The sequence below is a fragment of the Carlito syrichta genome, unplaced genomic scaffold (assembly GCF_000164805.1).
Source record: "Carlito syrichta isolate Samal-C Ts95f unplaced genomic scaffold, Tarsius_syrichta-2.0.1 Scaffold143284, whole genome shotgun sequence".
Lineage (NCBI taxonomy): Eukaryota > Metazoa > Chordata > Mammalia > Primates > Tarsiidae > Carlito > Carlito syrichta.
Genome location: NW_007087380.1, coordinates 171686 through 191377, shown reverse-complemented (window position 1 = coordinate 191377; position 19692 = coordinate 171686). Strand labels below are relative to the sequence as shown.

At 43.5% G+C, this 19692-nt stretch overlaps 1 protein-coding gene across 1 annotated transcript in view; it reads left to right on the top strand.

Annotated features, from left to right (window-relative positions):
* The window catches only part of CAMKMT (calmodulin-lysine N-methyltransferase), a 427363-nt gene extending 418954 nt beyond the window's left edge, over positions 1 to 8409 (top strand). The window contains exons 10-11 of the mRNA XM_008050222.2: positions 2147 to 2278; positions 7824 to 8409. Coding sequence (XP_008048413.1) covers positions 2147 to 2278; positions 7824 to 7901 — 210 coding nt within the window. The 3' untranslated portion in view covers positions 7902 to 8409. The remainder of the gene's footprint in view (positions 1 to 2146; positions 2279 to 7823) is intronic.
* Positions 8410 to 19692: the final 11283 nt, after the last annotated feature.

The window sequence follows — 19692 nt, the reverse complement described above, 5'->3', positions numbered from 1 at the left end:
TCCACTCACCTCAGCCTCCCAAGGCACAGGATTACAGGCTGAGCCACTGAGCCCGGCTTGTACAGGTTGTTGAGAAGATCGTTGAGGGGATTAAAAGGAAGTTTCCCAAAACACCTAGCACAGGGGTAGCTGTAATTATCGTCATCACTGTTACTCATAAGGAGACAATGTAGTGTCATGGGAAGGGCATCAGTGCTGGGGCTTCTAATCATTTACCAGTAGAGCTGAAAACACCACAATCAAAGGTCATTAGAGTCTAAGGGAGATGATATATGATGGGGACCCAAAAAAACCCGAATTATCTTTTTGAAGGACAGAACCCTTGTAGTACACTCAGAATTTGTTCCTCTGGATCAAATGGTCAACCAAAGTTTTTATCTGTATGTTCTGAGAAGGTTACAGCATGGTGCCGAGTTGTGGCAAACAGATGGCTGGTTCTTCCACCATGACAACGCACCTGCTCATATCATGCTGAGTGTTCAGCAGTTTTGGGCCAAAAACAGCATGACCCTTGTGCCCCACCCTTCCTATTCACCCGATCTCACCCCAAGCGACTTTTTTTGTTGTTGTTCCCCTGGATGAAAAAAAGGAAATGTTTTGTCATGTGGAAGAGGTGAAACAACAAACAGCAGAAGCGCAGTTCAAACACTTTTCTGAGTAGTGGAAAAAGCACCTCGGTAGGTTTATTACAGCAAAGAGTACTTTGAAAGTGACTGAAGTTGCCGGGCTCGGTGGCTCAGCCTGTAATCCCGCGCTTTGGGAGGCCGAGGTGAGTGGATTGCCTGAGCCCACAGGTTCGAGACCCGCCTGGGCAACTTGGCGAGACCTCATCTCTATAATAAATCAAAAAATTAGCTGGGCATGGTAGCGCACACCTGTAGTTCCGGCCATTTGGAAGGCTGAGGCGGAAGGATCGCCGGAGCCCAGCAGCTCGAGGCTGCGGTGGCTGGGAGCAGCCACTGCACTCCAGTCTGGGTGACAGAGTGAGATTCCAACTCAAAAAAAAAAAGTGACTGAAGCTTAAACACATGAGAATACACAGTTTCTTATAAATAAATTGTGGGGTCCTCCCTTGTATTTATGAATGCCTAGCCCTTTGCCTGCTGTACCAGATGCTCCAGAAATGGATGGTAGTTGTGAATGATAAACCACCTTGCTTAAGAAACTAGGATATATTTTCATCTTTTCCCTCAAAACCAGAAGCGGCATTTCACAGAAGCGAAGTGTAACCTTGAAATTAACAGAGGCATATAGCCATTCTTAAAAAAAAAAAAAAAATAGAAGGAAAAGAAGATTCTGAAGTTTGGCCATTCTGTACACATCTAGGAGAGGGAGGTAAAATCCACAAATCCACGTGCACCCAGTAGTGGGCAAACAGTCATTGTGAAATTTCACGTCAGATTGTCTGCAATCCAGTATGTTGTTAATTCAAGTACTCCCAGTTTCCTGATCATAAGATTGTGTGTTTTATTTAGAAAAGCCTGTTCACCTTCTTTGAAAAGTAGACATCTGAAGACCGAGAAGCTGTTTTGCTGTAGTGATGAATGCTATGAGGGACTCCATGACGTTGGAAACCAAGGTCCTGGAGCCTTGTCTCTGACACTGTGGTCACAGAAAAGGCAGGTGGCAGGACTGAAACTTGAAAACTCCAATAGGAATCCCTGTAAAGGACTCCTTGGTACTGAATTTTCAGGGCATAGTAAACTAACATACATAAGCATCCGTTGCCACATGCTCCAGAGCTATGTTGCAGGTGTGTTGGCAGATGCAAAAGAGTCAGGGGAGTGGCACTGGCCTGGACCAGCTACTCTGAAGTCTAGTCCATGGTTTAAAGCACCGGATCCGAGACAGTGCATGTTGTTCGGAACGCCAACTTTCAACCACATTTTGTTTATGATATGCATTGTTTGAAAAGGATAAAACACAGCAACTGGCCATTTGAATGTGAAATAGATTTTTTTTTCTTCTTTGACGTTTATCTATCCTGGAAATTACTCTCACTGTGAATGCCCATCCTGTGTGGACGTCTCAAGAACAATTGAGTTTTTCTACCTAAGGGTAGTACATTAAATGCTTTGACCAATGTCTGTTATGTTTGGTTGCCTTCCAATTTTAAAATGTGTGAATTTCCTTTTTAATGTTCTAGGGGAAAGCAATGGTATTCGCCCCACGCCGAGGGAATACTTTAAACCAGTTTTGCAATCTAGCTGAAAAAGCTGGTTTCTCTATCCAAAGACATGAAAATTATGATGAACACATTTCAAACTTCCACTCCAAGGTTAGTTTTCTGCTTGTGTTAGATAACACTTTAATCCGCATTGCATTTTGAAGAGATCATGGTCTTTTTGGCAGGTAACCTAAATATTTGATTAAAGTACTCCTTAGGTGTGTTGCTTCTGAACAGCTATTTGTATCTGATTATTTTGTGTGGCAAAGCCATCTTTTATCTTTGCATGTCTAGAAGGATTTTACAGAAACCATTCCTGTTTACTCCTTTCTCTGAAACAAACTAATCTTTTCATTCATAATAGACTAATTTGTAGGATGCCAGGGAGGGTGGCATAGAATGAGTGATAAACACGCATTTATATTTTAATGAAAAACCTTCGGCTTTTAAGTAGGTTAAATGCTTAGCTGCACTGAAATAAATAGAAGGTGAATGTCTAATTGTATCATGTTGGACTGTAAATCTTTATCTCTGCTTGCTTTATGGCTGGGTCAGTTGGCAGTTTGAGACTGTTAAATCTCATACAGAATTTCACAGTTGTGGGGTTATATGTCAGATCGAGGCGCTACAAGATTTAGGTCAAAAGCACTTATCTGAGAGTGATTTCTAAGCCTGCTTACATAAAGCAATGTTATCAGCCTTTTTATTATTTATAGGTATAGAGCAATATAGGACACAGAGAAGCAAGTATTTCACGGAAAACTTTTTGGGATTCTCACTTTTGCTAATACATGTCACAGTGACTAGTATAACATGTATTACTTCTGTAATTTTGTGCCTTACGGAAATCTCCCTTCACCGAGTCAGCCTGACCTTGGCGAGTGACTTGAACTTGTCATGATTTCACAAGTTGTGACTGCAGAAAAGTAAAGGCCTGACCTTCATTTTCTCTCGGGACAATGTGAATAGCATTCTTTATTATCCAGGACTATGATATAATGTAGAAGTGTGTTGGCTCTTGGAAATTATATGCAAAATGAATCTGATCTTCCCAGCAATAGAAAGGAAATTCTCACTTTCTGGAAATGGATTTACAGGTTTATTTATTTGAATCTTGAAGGCTCCATTTAGCCTAGGGGGGCGGATAGCGCTTTGTGAACTGAAAGGGTTAAATCACACCCTCTCACTGGTAACATCAGGCCCATTGCTCACAATCAGAAAGCAAAAACAGAATGGCATGTGATTCCAGTCTTACCTGCCTCTCTAAAATGATGTTTTTCTCCTTCCAACCCCTTCCCAAAACAAAAGGAATGACTCTCGGGCTTTATCTGGTGAGAGAAGAGTCTCTCCTGGCCCCCTGGGCTTCTCCTCCCAAAGGAATAATGTGGCCTTCTCTTCTGGGTGGGACCGGAGCTACAGGGATCAGCTGACAGCTGCCTCAATGTCACGACACTCACTTCCCCATAGAAAAACAAATGTTTTTCGTTTCTCAGCGATCACTCAGAAGAGTAAAGACACCGGGTCTCCATCAGCAAAGATGGTGAGCATTGTGCTTGACACCCTTCTGGAAAGATCTGAAGGGTGCTGGGACACACGAAACATGCCCGCCTTCCTTTGTCTAGAACTTTGGAGTGTCAGCACCTAGTGGCCAGCACCACCTCTTTTGTTTCCGATGTTGAAGACGACCCTGCTGAGCCTAGCGCCTTCCGGCCATCTCTCCACCGCCCCTTTTCTTTCCATTGTGCCCCATGCCCCGTTAGTGCTCTGTAGGGAATCACCGACTGATTGATCCTGCAAATATAAATTTCCATAAATAAGTGGATTTAGTTTTCCTCGCTTCAGAATTGCTGAAGAGACAAATCCACACTTTGCTGACACTGGACTAAGAAACAGTTCCCTTGTTGCTTGTGAGGTTGTAGAACCCCTCGAGGAATATTTGCAGGGTTGGGGCGCCCTGGGTAAAAGATGTAAACAGGAGCTCCCGCTATCTATTTTTGATGATGAGCGCTATTTCAGCTGGTTTGGTGTTCTGCTTCTAGCAAGAGAATGCCTCTCGTCCGTTCTGCACCTGCTCCAGCAGCGGGGACAGTGTGTGCTGACCCCTCCCCGCCCAGAGTCGTGCCGCGACGACCCACCTCCAACTCACACGTGGAGTCGTGGGTCTCCTTTGCGGGCGAAGGATCTCGCCCAGAGGCCGGACAGAGAGCCTTGGGGCCCAGCTGGACGGAGCGAGGAGCGCCCTGCTCCTCGCCGCGCCCCAGTGCCCTGCAGCAGGGCGCGCGGGGTTGCAGGTCCGACGCGGCACCCCTGCCCCCTCCGGCCGCTGCCGGGTCGCCCGGGGCTCGGGGACTCGGCCGCCGGGAGCCTCCACCCTGGCGGCTTTTGTTGGCCGCGTGCTAATAACCGGGGCTTAAAAGTTTTCCATCTTGAGCGGCAATCAGCTTTCTTCCTCTCCATCTCTGGCCCAAGCCCCCTGGTCCCTGGGACGCGCTGCTCCCCAATGGAGGAGCGGCGTGTTCCTTCAGGCTGCGTGTTATCCTCTTAGCCCTACTGTGTTGGAATAGAGCGTAACCAGCTGGAGGACTGTAAGACGCCTGATAATGCCGCTCTTTTCCGCTGTCCCGTCTTAATCTTGTTACACAAATGGTTGTGAAGAGATTCATGAATTTTAATTTTGCCCTCTGCATTAGCGCCTCGCGTCACTCATACACAGCTGCCTCCGATGCCGAGTTTTTCTCTCCTCCTCTTACAACAGGGGAAAAAAATTAGTTACAATCTTGGCAGTAGTGCAAGGTAAAAAAAAAAAAAAAACTACAGATTTAGGCAACCACCCATGAAGCTGATTAACAGTCAGTGATCAGGAGGAATAGCTTTGCCTCTTAAACTTTTCACCTCTCATTGTTAACTGTGAAATTTTATTTCCGTTAAAAAGCAAGCCTGTAATCAAAACGGTGCCATTCTGCACTTTTCTGCCAGTGCTTTTGTTAAACTGTGCCCACACCATGCAGCCAGCGTGCTCAGGAACCAGGCAGCCAAAGGTGTAGTATGTTTTAGAAAAGATTGCCTTTCTGTTCATCCAGGCAACGGGAAGAAAAATAAAACATTTTCCTCTCCTCCCGGCCTCTCAGTCTCCTCCAGGCTGGAAATCAAATGTATTGCCCCCATGGTGTGGTTCAAAACCTTTAGGATGCTAAGATAGCAAATTGTTTAGCAAGATAGCGACATGACTTAGAGATTACAGCTGGCTTGAAATTAGTTGATAAAAATACTCTCACTCATGCAAATATTTTTTTGAAATAAAATTTTACAAGCCATAGATTTTTTAAGAAAACTTTTTCAGAACCACCCTTGAGTGTTTATTTTCTGTATTTCTGTATGCATCCCTGAAAATAGGCTTGGGCTGGGCTGTGAAGTCAGTACATTGTGTTAAAAGCACGGCCATATTGCACTTCTGCTTATCTATTCAAAATGCCACATTACAAGTGGCTGGTGCTTATAATCTGTGTGGTGTGCTGTTGATAATTGTGGATACTGTAAAGGGTAAACAGTCTGAACTCCGCTCCCGCTGCTGCTGTTCACACTGTGGTAAGGCTGAGCGTGTTACATCCAATTATGAAGTAAAGCATAATGCTACTAATAGCAGCTATGTAATTTAGTTCAGTCCTCCAAGACCCTGTTTTAACCTATGAAATTGAAAAATTGTTTTATTCACAATTTGCTTTTCGTTCATTTTTTTCAAGGTGATTTTTTTTACTTGCTAAAATTGTAATTACTAATTGGGCAAAGAAGTACAGCCTGGGTCCATGGCATTATTCTTAAACCTCCTAACGTTTCCCCGTCAAAGCAAGTATTTCCTACCAGCTCTGTGTATGTTCAAGGACCCTCACATAACAGACTTGCCGGATGCAGAAACGATCCAGCGCTGGGTTGTAGGTGTTGCCTTTGAGGCTGGCGGCTCTTCCCCATTGCGGGAAGGGCTCACAGTCGAGTCGGGGCTGGCCCCTGGCCCCTTCCAGCAACGAAGCCTCTGCTTTGGCCTCCAGAGGTCAGCATAGAATCCAAGTTAAAAGTGATTTCGAACCCATATTTACAGAAGAATTATTTATCCCACATATTACCTCAGGGACTTTATAAAGAGCTCATTTGAGTCTCTGTATATTAGTGCATTGTGAGTGAGTAGGTCAGCTGACTGCCACTGAGTAATCAACTTTCCCTTATCCTCAATCCCTGAGGAAAGAATTTAGCTAGCTTGGCCCTCTCTTCCCCCTATAAAATATTTCAGTGAGCTCCCTCTATCACTAGGGCAACTTGTAACAAAGGTATTTACAGTTGGTAGGTCTCAGTCAGTGGGTGTGGTGTGGGAGGTAGACGAAGCCATTTTCTCAGCGTTTGCTAAAATTAAAGAGTAGTGTTGAATGACTAGTGTTGAAGAGTAGTGTTTAGGATTAACACTGTCACTACTTTGGTGGCCCAAAAATCCACGAGGATCCTTCTAAATAGATAACTAATCATCTGTAAACAGAACAAACTCTATCTGAGAAAACAGAATGAAGTCACTTCTGTGATTATACCACCATCAGTTCTTGGGAAAGTGGATTTGAAAGTAAAGACTGAGTTACCTTTATGTTCCCAAGTGGAAAAAGGAAAGCGGGCTTGTTTCTACTGTCCTTAATAGTGGGGACATGTCACAGTTAAGATCAAGTGAACATGCCCCAGACAGACCAGTCCAGGAAAGTGTGCCGTTGGCGCCGTGCGTACAGCATAGGGTACAATAGGGGTGGGTGGTGGACCCATTTGAAGAAGCAAAGGAATTGGTTCCATGTATAATTAGAATAAATATTTATTTTTGATCCTTATACATTGAAAATGAATGAACAATTGGCTCACAAATGCCAATTTCAAAAATATTAATTTCTTCTTCATAAATAGCAAATGACTCTTTGCTAGAATAAATATAAAGATGACTTTCAAAACTATTCTAGCTGAATGAGGAAAAGGTGCCCTTTAGATCTGAAGACACTGGTTAGATTTTTAAATGATATCATGGAAGGGTCCTCAGAACTTCGCCTGAGCAGTATTGAATGTTGCTGCTCTAATTGTTGGAATATGTTCTTCTCCTCAGGGAAAGGAAGTCTGAATTACTTATCATTAATATTAAAGCCCCTGAGAAGTTCCTGGAGAGCCTTTGTCATGTCTCAGGCCCCACAGGCCTCTCCTTGTGCCCAGGTGTTGCCACAGTGTCCAAGTGGTGCTCCAAAATGGCTGCCTACCTGAACGATGTGGTGCCAGTTGGGGGCAAAGGGGACAGAGAGTAGAGACTTCCATGTCAGATGGCTGGTCTGGTGAAGAGGACCAAGCCCCATCTCTCCCTTCAATTACATACCTCCCAGGTTACAGGGGTCAAAATGCAGTTTGGGTATTTATGAAAAAAACCCCGCACCACCCCAACCCCCAAATTCACACCTTGATGTATAGAATTGTCCCATCAATGCCACTAACTACTTTGAGTTGCTTTTTTTATGATGTGTTTTTCTAGAACTATAGATTGAGGTAAAACGTCATCCATCGTTAGACTCAACATGAGTATCAACTGGTAAAAATGCCTAATCTGAATCCTCTTACCTTTTTTCTTTCTTTTTCTTATTATTGCTTTCAGTTGAAAAAGGAAAATCCAGACATATATGAAGAAAACCTTCATTACCCACTTCTGCTAATTTTAACCAAAAATGGATAGAAGATTAAGCTTCTCGGAAGATGAGGAAAACATCAAGTGCACAGGAAATAGTTTCACAAAAACAGAAATCCATCATGAGTATAATATGCAGCAAGCCACTGGCTCCCTGAGATTTCCAGCCCCCAGGACTCACCCCCACCTTGCGACATTTCACGTGTGGGTCATGGACTCCACCTGTCCTCACCCACATTCTTCCCCAGCCATTCTTGCCCTGTGCCCTCGCCTTCTCTTTTCACCGTTTGCTTGTTGCTCTTCCTGCACCAAACCTTTGTTTATCTTTAAGTATGTATAAGCCTCCTGTCTGAGGTTTGAATTTGACTGGTGAGCAACCTAAATAGTTTCCCCTCTATCCAAGACAAAATTTCCTTTGGTAATCCCCACCCCCATTTTAAAAAAAATTTTTTTTTTTGTCTTTGTTCTGTTTAGGTGGTGGTCGTTTTTAATCTGTAAACACATGATTCTTTCCTGGTTAAAGAAATAAATCACATCTTTCTGATCTCCCTCCAATTAATTGTATTAAACCTGCCATCTCTTTCTCTGACTCTCTGTCTCTCATTCTTTTTTTCCTTTTAAACAGGATGTTTTTTTCCCTATAGCGATATAAGAAATGACTACGGTCCAAAGCCTCATAAACTGACCGTTTGTCCTCTGGACACAATAGCGTGGCCAGCCCTCTGCTCCTCCTCCCCAATTATGTGTGATTAGTCTCAGTGTGCTGTGTCAAGGAGGGGGAGTGTGCTGAGTGCTTATTATCTGTTTAGGTACAAGAAGAGCACATTTAGGCTCTGACTATGAATGAAAAGTGAGCCTTTATCAGGGCTTAAATCTAACTACTACTGTTCTCCAGGTCGCTTTCAAAATAGATCATTTCCAGAGAAATTTTGAATAAATGGTTGATAAACTAGATTGCAACCAGGGGGAGTTTTTAAAAACCCAATCACACAATTATCTTATTTAAAATAAGTATATATTGTAAGATGCTGTGATTCAAGTGTGTAGTAAACATTTAATAGGTGCTACCTCGGATTAAGAGAGAATGACTTTTCTGCAGGGAACCCAAGCACATCTTGTCTGGTGCATCCGCGAGATGCTCTAATGCCTTTTGCGGAAATTCAGATGTTTATCTGCAAGGAATCATCTGTGCCCACTTTAGCAGTAATGTCATTAGCAGGTTGGCTATATATACTCATCTCTTTCGCAGAGGCAAAGCGGGTATTCAGTGTGATACAATTAAAGTGATAGGTGGGAGACTGGGAGGGGGTGCATCCTTTTGCATGTTAAACAAACTTAGCTGTCATAAACACAGCGACTCTCAAATGTCTTCTCTGCTCCCTTCCTATCATCAAACAAATTTTTCACCATCAGTTTGCATGTCCTTGTATTCACCACTTTTTCTGTTCCATTAGAGCACCTAGATGGATCTCAGAAGGCATAGGTCAAGTCGCAGTTAGATCATACATTTCTTTCTCACAAAAACTTGAATTGCAATGCCAAGTGATGGGCTAACATCACAATAACAGCAATTTATTCCTCTTTGGATAAAACAGCAGTCTATTCTCAGTGCTAGATAAAGACCAGGGCAATGCAAACCAGCCATTTAGCTGAGTAGTTCAGCTAGTGGCAGCTCTCCTTTGGCGACTGTATAGGTTGCACACTGGCTTCATATTTTCTTGTTTAAAAATTAGAATTTGGCATGTTTTAAAAGGCAGCGCAAGTAGTTCCATTTAAGCTGGTGGAAATACAGCAAGATTATTTCTTCTGTAAAACCTGCAACTAAATCTGCCAGACAAAGGAAACACATCCTGTTGTAGCATCTAAAATGGTCTCTTCTTTTTTCTTTTAAAATATAGAACAGCAGGACCATATTTCTTTTTTCTCTCTCATAAAAATATGCGAATTGGCAAGACTTCAATTTGCATTTGTGTGTTGTGGGTATAGAAATTGAGTTTATTTCTCTGGGAGAAATTATATTTGACAAAGTAAACTAATAGTATATTTTTTAAAAATATTGGAGAACAATGTGCCAGAATTGAGTTGTTCTTACTAAGAGATACCTAGTTAAGAAATATACTTTTTGTGTGGTTAAAACTTAGAGAATCTCTTATCAAGTGTTAAGGGTTTCATAGATCTGTTCTTCATGGGATCCTCACCTGGAAATAGCCCTAGTTCAGGTTCTTTGAAAGTTGTAAGAAATTAATGTTGTATATTATTGAATAATTGAAGTGTTTTTATTTTCTCAAAGTTTATGGAATGCCGATATGGAGAAGGCAGCTTTAAGAAGTGTGTCCATTTACATTTCTTTTGAACTTTATGGTTATCTATCTGCGTCAGTAGTAGGTTGTATAATTGCAATTGAAATGGCCCATTCCATAATTGTCTATGTAATTATGCATGTGTTTGTTTAAAAAGGAAGCCTGTTTGCTTAGGAAATCATAAGAATTATTATAATATTCCTCGTCCTTGTATACCTGTATCTTCTGATAAAACTCATGAATTTCCTTTGTCATACTAAGTAGATTTGGTTGGATGAAAGAATGTTTCTAATATCCACCCATGGTCAGTTCTAACGCGGTGATATGAATAGCCACATACAAGTTGGTTATAAGAAATATATTTTATTTTATAGCAAGACATATGCTGTGAATGGGGATAAAAGTGCTAGAAAAGACTACCTAAGAGGTTGGTGCTATTTTGTATAAATTGTGTATTTTGTTGGCTTTTTGACTGAGCATGAAAATGTAACTTCCATTAGGGAAGGGTAATTTAGGTGCTCAGTATTCAGCAGAAAACTTGTCAGGGCCATAAAAGCTTTTCTGGCTGGTTCCTCGGGTGTTTTCAGAGAAGAGCTGCCCGCCCCTTGCTGATTTTCCCTTTGGCTTCAGTATGTGCTGAATTTACCACTGCATACCTGTTGAATCAATTCAGGGGATCCAGCAGTTAACCGAGTGAATGGAAGGATTAGTGGCCCTCTGGAGCCTATTTCAACAGCCAGGTGTCTGTCCTAAACTAGTTAACTGCTTTTGACAGTTGAAGAACCTGGTTTGAATACCGTAGGCAGGAGGTGGTGATTGTCTTTTCCTTCTCTCCACTACCAAAGTGGGGCGTACCTTCTCCTGAGGGTAAGGTTGTTTTTATTTGTTCATAGGAGCGGCCAATCTTCTTCCCTCAACCCAACTTCCGTGAGTTTTGTCTTTGTGCTTAGTCAGCATTTGACTTGGTTCCAATCTATGCCAGACAATTCGGTGGCCTCATCTGGCAAAACCCTCTCATTGGACTCTGGGGGGTGGGACAAGATATCCACACAGTAGAGAGTCAAAGCACAGGTAGAAACATATACATACACACACTCACAGGAAAGATGAAGTTTCCAGATTCCAGGAACGCCCTCACCCCCGATCAAAATCTCCACAATTCAGACTGTATGCGGCATCCTAAGGATGTGTATCCCATAGGGAAAGGATGGATTTGAAAGTCGGGGCAAATACATTTTCCTGAGTGGACTAGTCCCAAATTAGGAAGGAGCCTGTTGGCGCTTAACAAACCATTAAGCCTAAAATGCCACTTTTAATGCTGAGATTTTATTTTACCTAGAGAGTTTACTGCCCAAGCTATGCCTGAATGCTCACTATGTTCTCTGCCCTGGAAGTCTGCGAATTTGGAGTCCGTATTTTGCCTTTTTCGTCACCCTGACTTTTCAATTAATACATTTTTTAATAGATAAAACAGATCATACTGTGACTTTGAAAACGTCAACAAGCTTGTAAACAGAAATGTAATAAAATGGCTAATGGGAGATTCAATAGTTAATAGAGGGTCTGAAGTGTGAGCAAATACAGTAGCTGTATATTGGAAACTGTGCAAGTGAAGATGGCTTTAGTATTGCAAACTGAGGAAGAAAATTGTTTTTAATTAGCACCTTCATAAGAACTGCTGATTAATACTGTTTTGTTTGGTGAAAAGCTTTCAGCTGAGTAATTTGTACAGCCATTACAACAGTTTTGTTAGAGCAGGACTCCTGTTGTTAAACACAAACAGCAGATGATAATGGTGGAAGATGAGTTTGTCATGTAACAATTTACCTTATTGAAAAAAGCTTTATATAAAACCCAATACAGTAGGTACCAGCAGAAATCACATATTTTAAATCCTTCCAAAATTGCAGTGTGCCATGCTTATTTTTTGTATTTTTTTTTTACTTTCACAGGGACTCGAAGCAGATTTTATATCATTTATAAAATTATATACACAATTTAAAGGTGGTGTAGCATGGACAGACCACTTTTTTAGCAGCGGCTTACGCTGGAGCAGTAAAGTGGCCGTGTATTCAAACACTCCCTAACTACACAAAGAAGGTAGAAAAATGGAAGCCTAATTAAATAATGTTACTCAGATGTAAATTTGCATTGGGACTGGATGGAAGGAAATAAGAACTGGTGTTTCTGCCTTAGGAGGGTTTATCACTAGGATCTTTTAAAAAAAAAATTCTCTCAATGGAAGTTTAATTAACCTTTTTTTTTTTCTTCTCCTGGTGATGTTTTAACCGACCCAGAGGAACAGTGCTCATTCAATGAGCCCTGACCAGGGAATAAGAGGCTGGTTTCAGTGAACTCCCATAAAGTGGATATTTTGCTAGCCAAAGCATAGGAACTTAAAAAAAAAAAAAAAAAAAAGAATGCAATGGTAAAGCATATTTGCATTAAAATATTACAGTAACCAAGGCTAGTAAGAACTGTAAATTATTGGAGTGGCGTAATAGAGCATGAGATTTTTTTTTTTTTTATACAGGCCTTCGGGGTAATGACAAGGGTTGAGGCTCACGACAGTGCCAAATAAGCTTTAGACAGCATAATAGTCTGCAAAGAAAGCCACAGAGCACTAATGTGAAGGAAGAGCTGTCCACCACATGCAGCAAAAATCACCAAAGGTCATTTTATGGTAGCAATTGTGACATAAAATTGGTGGTCATGCTACATGTCTAATACTCAGCACAGCTTTATAAATGATGGGCCCCTAGCGATGGCTGTCATTAAGTGCTTTCATCATAATAAACTTTAAACTGTTGGCTTTATGAATCGCCAGCTAGCTTCAGCTGTTCGTTGGATGGAGCTTGCAGTGCCTTAAGTGTGACAAGACCTATTAGGAATTGCAACCATGTTTCAAGCGTACTTGGCTTCCCCACTCCTGGGGTGATTGCTGCCTATTAAACGGCGTCTGGGAAGATTTTCCTCCAGCAATCTCTGATCAAGAGCTTTTTTGGGCTTTGACCTGCATTTCCTTCAAGACTTTCTCTGAGGAGTTTTATAAGAGCAAAACTCCAGAGGATTTATAGCCACTTCTGATTAATACCTTTCCAGTTTTTCTAGCAACTCTCCCACTGCTGCATGGAGAAAAGCTTTCATTGTTCCTGAGGTGCTTATTTGTGACCTTTTTTCCTGCTTCCTGATTCCCTCTAACGTGTTCTCTCAGTGAAATCCTCGGGGTGGAACCAAGACAGTTGGTGAAGTTGTTACAGCTGGAGAGAGAGAAGGAGAGAGGGAGGCTTTTATATTTTTAAAGGATTACATGCAGAGCAGCCTGGCCCCGCCCACTTAAATGCTCCCTGTGACGTCACCCGCCCGCTGTACCAAGCGCATCCTGAATGAGCCGTCGGTGTAAACTGAACCGACACATAAAGATTTCATGATTCAAATTACACTTTCATTAACCTTTAGCATGGGAAGTCTTTTAGTTTCTATAAATCTTACAGTGGCTTACCGTCTGTCCTACTGATGTGAATAATGGATGTTTGGGGAATCGCTCTTTAAAAACCCAGGGTATTTAATTTACAAGGGCTAAATACAGATTTCACATTCACTTAGCAAGAACTTTAATTACTTCTTGTTGCTTTTTCTGACTTGAAGGTCGCCCTCCTCCTTCCCCCCCACCCCCACCTGAGTTTTCTTCTGCTTGATTCAGATGTTTTAGAGATGGTAAAAGCTTTCAATGTCTAAGTCCCGGTCTTAACACCCTTATTTGTCTTTCCTTTAAGCTAAATAATGTCCTAAAGATAGTTAAGGGAATGTCTCAGGTGTGGACCATTACACAATTAAATTAGCAAACCTCCGAGGGATTGGATTAGAACTCAGCAGGGAACACCTGGGGATTCTAGGGCATTGAATGGCAGCGGCTCTGGCCAGGAGTATCCAGGCTCTGCCTGGTAGTCTCAGTCACAAGTTTGTCCTACCAGATGAAGCTTTGTGGCCTAAACCCCCCCGCCCCCCAAATGAACAGGAAAACCATTATCAAATGTGTCAATCCGAAGGGAAAACAGGAGTTGGAGGACTCTGGCTTTTCACATACAAAGGCATCGGCTGTCCCTCCATGGGAGCCGGCCAAGGGTGGACAAGTACATTTTGAGGCCACTGCCCAGGTGCAGGGCAAGGGGCGGCTGGGCTGCAGAAGGCCCCAGACAAAGGCGCCTCCAGGGGTCTGTGCAGAGGTCACCTGCGGCCTCCAGGGCAGATTAAGGCGGACGGGAGAGGGCATTTGGAGGAAATGGTGCTGTGCTGCTTTGGGAAATCAATTCGTCCCACCCTTAATAGGGCATTTTGCCCTCCCTCCTTGGGAGTCCCGCCAATGTGCTTCCAGTTCTCTCAAAATCATTTATTAGCGGACCCCCGTTTGAAGAGGCGGCACCTTCTCCAGCCTGCCCCCCTTCAATAGCCGGTGCCCCCTGAGAATATCTTTCTGCTCTCTGCAGCGGCTCACTTCCCCTTTCTCTCTTTGGGCTCTCCCGCCCCTCTCAACCCAGGCCTCTTTCATAATTAGGCTGAAAGTGGAACTTTCCCCCACTCCCTTACTTTGAGATTTCTTTTTTCCCAGTGACCTGGGCTGCACTTTGCCCCCACTCCCTGCCTGCCAATCTCTCCAGGGTTAGGCCTCTCTCCCCCCACCCCACCCCCCTTCTTGCAGCCTCCCCCCCTTGAGAACCCTGGGGAGGCCCAGCCTCCAATCCGATCTCCTTGCAGTGCAACAGCCCTCCTGCGGAGGAAGGAAGAGGCCTCCTCAGAATGAATGGCTGCTAAGGAGGTTTTTAATTTGTCTGGAGCCACAAGAGAAAGGCCTCTGAACAGCAATGTCCTTCCTCAACTCGGCCGTGGTGGCCAGGGCCACTCCGCCTTCCCGGTGGGCGCAAGGCCTCCCCAGTCTGGACCGCGTCCTCAGTGACAGCTGGGCAGGGGGGAACGGAAAAAAACATTGACTTGTGCAAAAATCACCTATGCGATCTAGAACAAGGACTCTGCTTTGTAAATTAAATTCTTTTGTTGACATTTGCAACCTATCAATGTGAGAAATTTGGAAGTTTAACATGGTGTTTCTGTCAGGGTTGGAAATTGAGCTCAGGCCATCATTGTCTTGATTTGCAATCTGCCTTCTGATGGCCGTGTTCTCCTTGAGCTGGGGGGGAATGTCACCATGCCGTTCCCAGCACAGAAGACAGTACATTTAAAAGCTTTGCCCACCCGACCTGTGCTTCCACCTCCAGGTACATTAGCCTTCATTTTCCTTCACAGGCTTTATTTTTAGGAGCAGAGGCCATAGCCCTGACCCAGCCTGTGGTTTGAGTGGATCTTTTTCCCTCTCTCTCTCTCTCTCTCTCAAGCAACATCTCTTGATGCCAAGGGGGTGCACGTATGAAGCAGCTAGTAGGAAACTGAAGCAGCTCACAGCTCCTGAGTCCTCAGAGGCCTTTCCTCTCTCGAGAGTTCTGATCAGCTACTTCAGGCCCTCTAATACAACTCGGGCCCTTGACTGGGTGACAGAGGGCTCCTGGTCTCCAGGTTGCACTTCCCAAAGCTGACAGCGAGGGGCTGCTTCTGGAGTCTCCCATACACACCCTCACCCCCAAGAGACTAGACAATAAACCATAAGATGGTTACAAAATTCTCAATGTGAATATGATACTGAAGGGATTCATTGGGTTCTGCCCTTATGGTAGATTGGGGGGGGGGATGGCAACAATGTTTTCCAGCTCTTCCCATTAAGAAATGGAGTCTAGCCGGGCTCAATGGCTCAGCCTGTAATCCCGCGCCTTGGGAGGCTGAGGTGAGTGAATTGCCTGAGCCCACAGGTTCGAGACCCACCTGGGCAACTTGGTGAGACCTTATCTCTACAATAAATCAAAATATTAGCCGGGTGTGGTAGCGCACGCCTGTAGTTCCAGCTACTTGGAAGGCTAAGGTGGAAGGATTGCCAGAGTCCAGCAGGTTGAGGCTGCGGTGGCCAGGAGCGGCCACTGCACTCCAGTCTGGGCGACAGAGTGAGACTCCTGTCAAAAAAAAAAAAAAAAAGAAATGGAGTCTATTTCTCCTCTCCTTGATTCTGAACTTGGTTTGGCCTGCTTTGGCCAGTGAGACGTTGGGAAGCATGAGTACAAGCAAAAGTTTTGAAAATCACTTGCACCACGGGGTTTGCCCTCTCTTTTGGAACTCAGCTACCATGAGAGAAAGCCAGGCTGTCCTGCCAGATGCTGGAGATATGTGGCCCACCGATGTCCTGTTATGCAGCCATTCCAAGACCAACAGCCCCGGGAGACCTGGCTGCTGAGCCGGGTGAGCTGCAGAAAGACTGTTCAGCTGAGTTCAGTCCAAATCGCCCACTCACAGAATCATGGGCTCAAAATGGTGGTTGTTCTACGCAACTAAGTTTGGGTACAGTTTGTTACACAGCAATAGATAACTGACGCAGTCCTTGATCTATTCTCTGGAAGTATTTTTCTGCATCCTTAAGTGTACCTTGAGGTACCCAAACATTTGATAATGAAGTTTTGTCTAAGATGTGTTGAGTTGCATAGTGACTAACATTTCATAAAACCAGGAATAAGATGCAGGCCTTACAGGCCTCACTCACCCTACAGAAAAGTAGCCTATTACAGAGGCAAATCACACTCAGGCTACTAGGAGAAGACACACTGAAGATGGACTGAGCTGAAAGAACAATGAACTCACGATCAGGATAGCTAGATTCCAGCCTGGACTCTATCGGCGACCAAATGGTGAATTTAGGCAAGTTACTTAATCTCTCTGGGCGTCAGTTTCCTCCTCTGTAGCATTCGATTTCTCATTTCATGCTAACTTCTGAAGTATTCAAGATGAAAACATTCTATTATCAGAGCCAGAGATGTTGACCACCTCAAGGAATTAGATGTCCCGGTATTGTCAAGAAAGGGTTGTCAGACATTAGCTCAGCCCTAGAGAGAACACATAGTACTTCTCAGGGGGCTTCCTCCCATAAGGTCCTGGGGTAGACCCCAGGGTTCCCCCTTACTCTGCATCAAGCTTGGGGAGCTGCCTCAAGCACCACTGTGGGAAAAGGGACGAGTAGTGGGGGCCTGAGCTCCTCTATTTTAATTTTACTTATCTAATAAATATAGACATACCTCATTTTATTGCACTTTGCTTTATTGCACTTCGGGGCAACCATACATGTCAAGCAAGTCTGTCAGTGCCCTTTTTCCAACAGCATGTGCTCATTTTATGTCTCCATGTCACATTTTGGTAATTCTTGCCATATTTCAAACCTTTTTCCCTATTATGGTATCTGTTGGTTTTTTTTTTTTTTTTGAGTTGGAGTCTCACTCTGTCACCCAGACTGGAATGCAGTGGCACGCTTCCGGCCACCGCAGCCTCGACCTGCTGGGTTCTGGCGATCCTTCCGCCTCAGCCTTCCAAATAGCCAGAACTACAGGTGTGTGCTACCATGACTGGCTAATTTTTGATTTATTGTAGAGACGAGGTCTTACCAAGTTGCCCAGGCGAGTCTTGAACCTGCAGGCTCAGGCAATCCACTCACCTTGGTCTCCCAAAGTGCTGGTATTACAGGCTGAGCCACTGAACCCGGCCTATGGTATCTATTATGGTGATCTGTGATCAATGATCCTCGATGTTACACTTGTCTTTGTTTTGGAGCACCACAAACCATGTCCATGCAAGATGGGGAACTTAATCGATACATGTCATGAGGGTTCTGGGTTCTGACTGCTTCATTGACTTACCATTCCCCCAACTCTCTCCCTCTCCACTGGCCTCCCTACTCCCTGAGACACAACTGTATTGAAATTAGCCCATTAATAACCTTCCAATGCCCATTAAGTGCTAAGGTCAAAAGAAGAGCACACGTCTTATTTTAAAACAAAAGGGGAAATGATTACGCTCAGTGGGAAAGGCATGTTGAAAGCTAAGACAGGTTGAAAGTTAGGACGCTTGCACCAAACAGCCAAGTCGTAAATACAGAGGAAGAGTTCTTGAAGGAAATTCAAAGTGGTGCTCCAATGAACACATGAATGATGAGAAAGTGAAACAGACATATTGCTAATATGGAGAAAGTCTTAGTGGTCTGCCTAGAAGATCAAACTAGACATGACATTCCCTCAAGCCAGTCTAATCCAGAGCAAGGCCCTCTCTTCAATTCTGTGAAGGCTGAGAAAGCTCTAGGAGAAAAGGCAGAAGCTAGCAGAGTTGGGCTCATGAGGTTTAAGGAAAAAAGACATCTCAGGAACACAAAAGAGCAAGGTGGAACAGCAAGTTATCCAGAAGATCTAGCTAAGATCATTGGTAAAGGTGGCTACACTAAACAGCAGATTTTCAACACAGATAAAACAGCTTTCTATTGGAAGAAGATACCATCTAGCACTTTCATAGCTAGAGAGATGTCAGTGCCTGGCTTCAAAGCTTCAAAAACAAACAAACAACACCAAAAACAAATAAAAAAAAAAAAAAAACTGAGTTTTTTGTTAGGACTGATACAGCTGGTGACTTTAAGCTGAAGCCAGTGTTCATTTACCATTCTGAAATTCTAGAGCCCTTAGGAATTATGCTAAATCTACTCTGCCTGTGCTCTGTGAATGGAACAACAAAGCCTGGATAATAGCACATCTGTTTATAGCATGGTTTACTGAATATTTTAAGCCCACTGTTGAGACTTACTGCTAAAAAAAAATAATAATAAAGTATTCTTCTCAAAATATTACTGCTCATTGACAATGCACCTGGTCACCCAAGAACTCTGATGAGATGTACAAGAAGATTCCAGTTGTTTTCATGTCAGCGAACACAACATCCATTCTGCAACCTGTGGATCCAGGAGCAATTTTGATTTTAAGTCTTATTATTTCAGAAATACATTTTGGAAGGTTATCACTACCATAGATAGTGATTCTTCTGATGGATCTGAGGAAAGTCCATTGAGAATCTTCTAGAAAGGGTTCATTATTCTAGATGACATTAAGAACATTTGTGAGTCACAGGAGGAGGTCAAAATACCAACATTAATAGGAGTGGGGAAGAAGTTGATCCCAGCCCTCACGGATGACTTTGAGGGGTGCAAGACTTCAGTGGAGGAAGTCACTGCAGATGGGGTAGAAACAGCAAGAGAACTAGAGTTAGGAGTGGAGCCTGAAGATGGGACTGAATTGCTGCCATTTCATGATAAAAGCTTAATGAATGGGGAGTTGCTCCTGAGGGATGAGCAAAGGAAGCAGTTTTTTGAGATGGAGCCTACTCTTGGTGAGGATGCTGTGAACACTGTCGAGAAGGATTTTGAAAGTTCCATCGACTGAGTTGATAAAGCAGCAACAGGGTTTGGGAGAATCGGCTCCAGCTTTGAAAGAAGTTCTACTGTGGGTAAAATGCTCTTAGCGTTGCAAGCTGCAGAAGTCTTTTGTGAACGGAGTCGTCAATCAATGCGGCAGACTTCATCGTTGTCTTATTTTAAGAAATTGCCCCAGCCGCCCCAGCCGCCCCAGCCTTCAGGA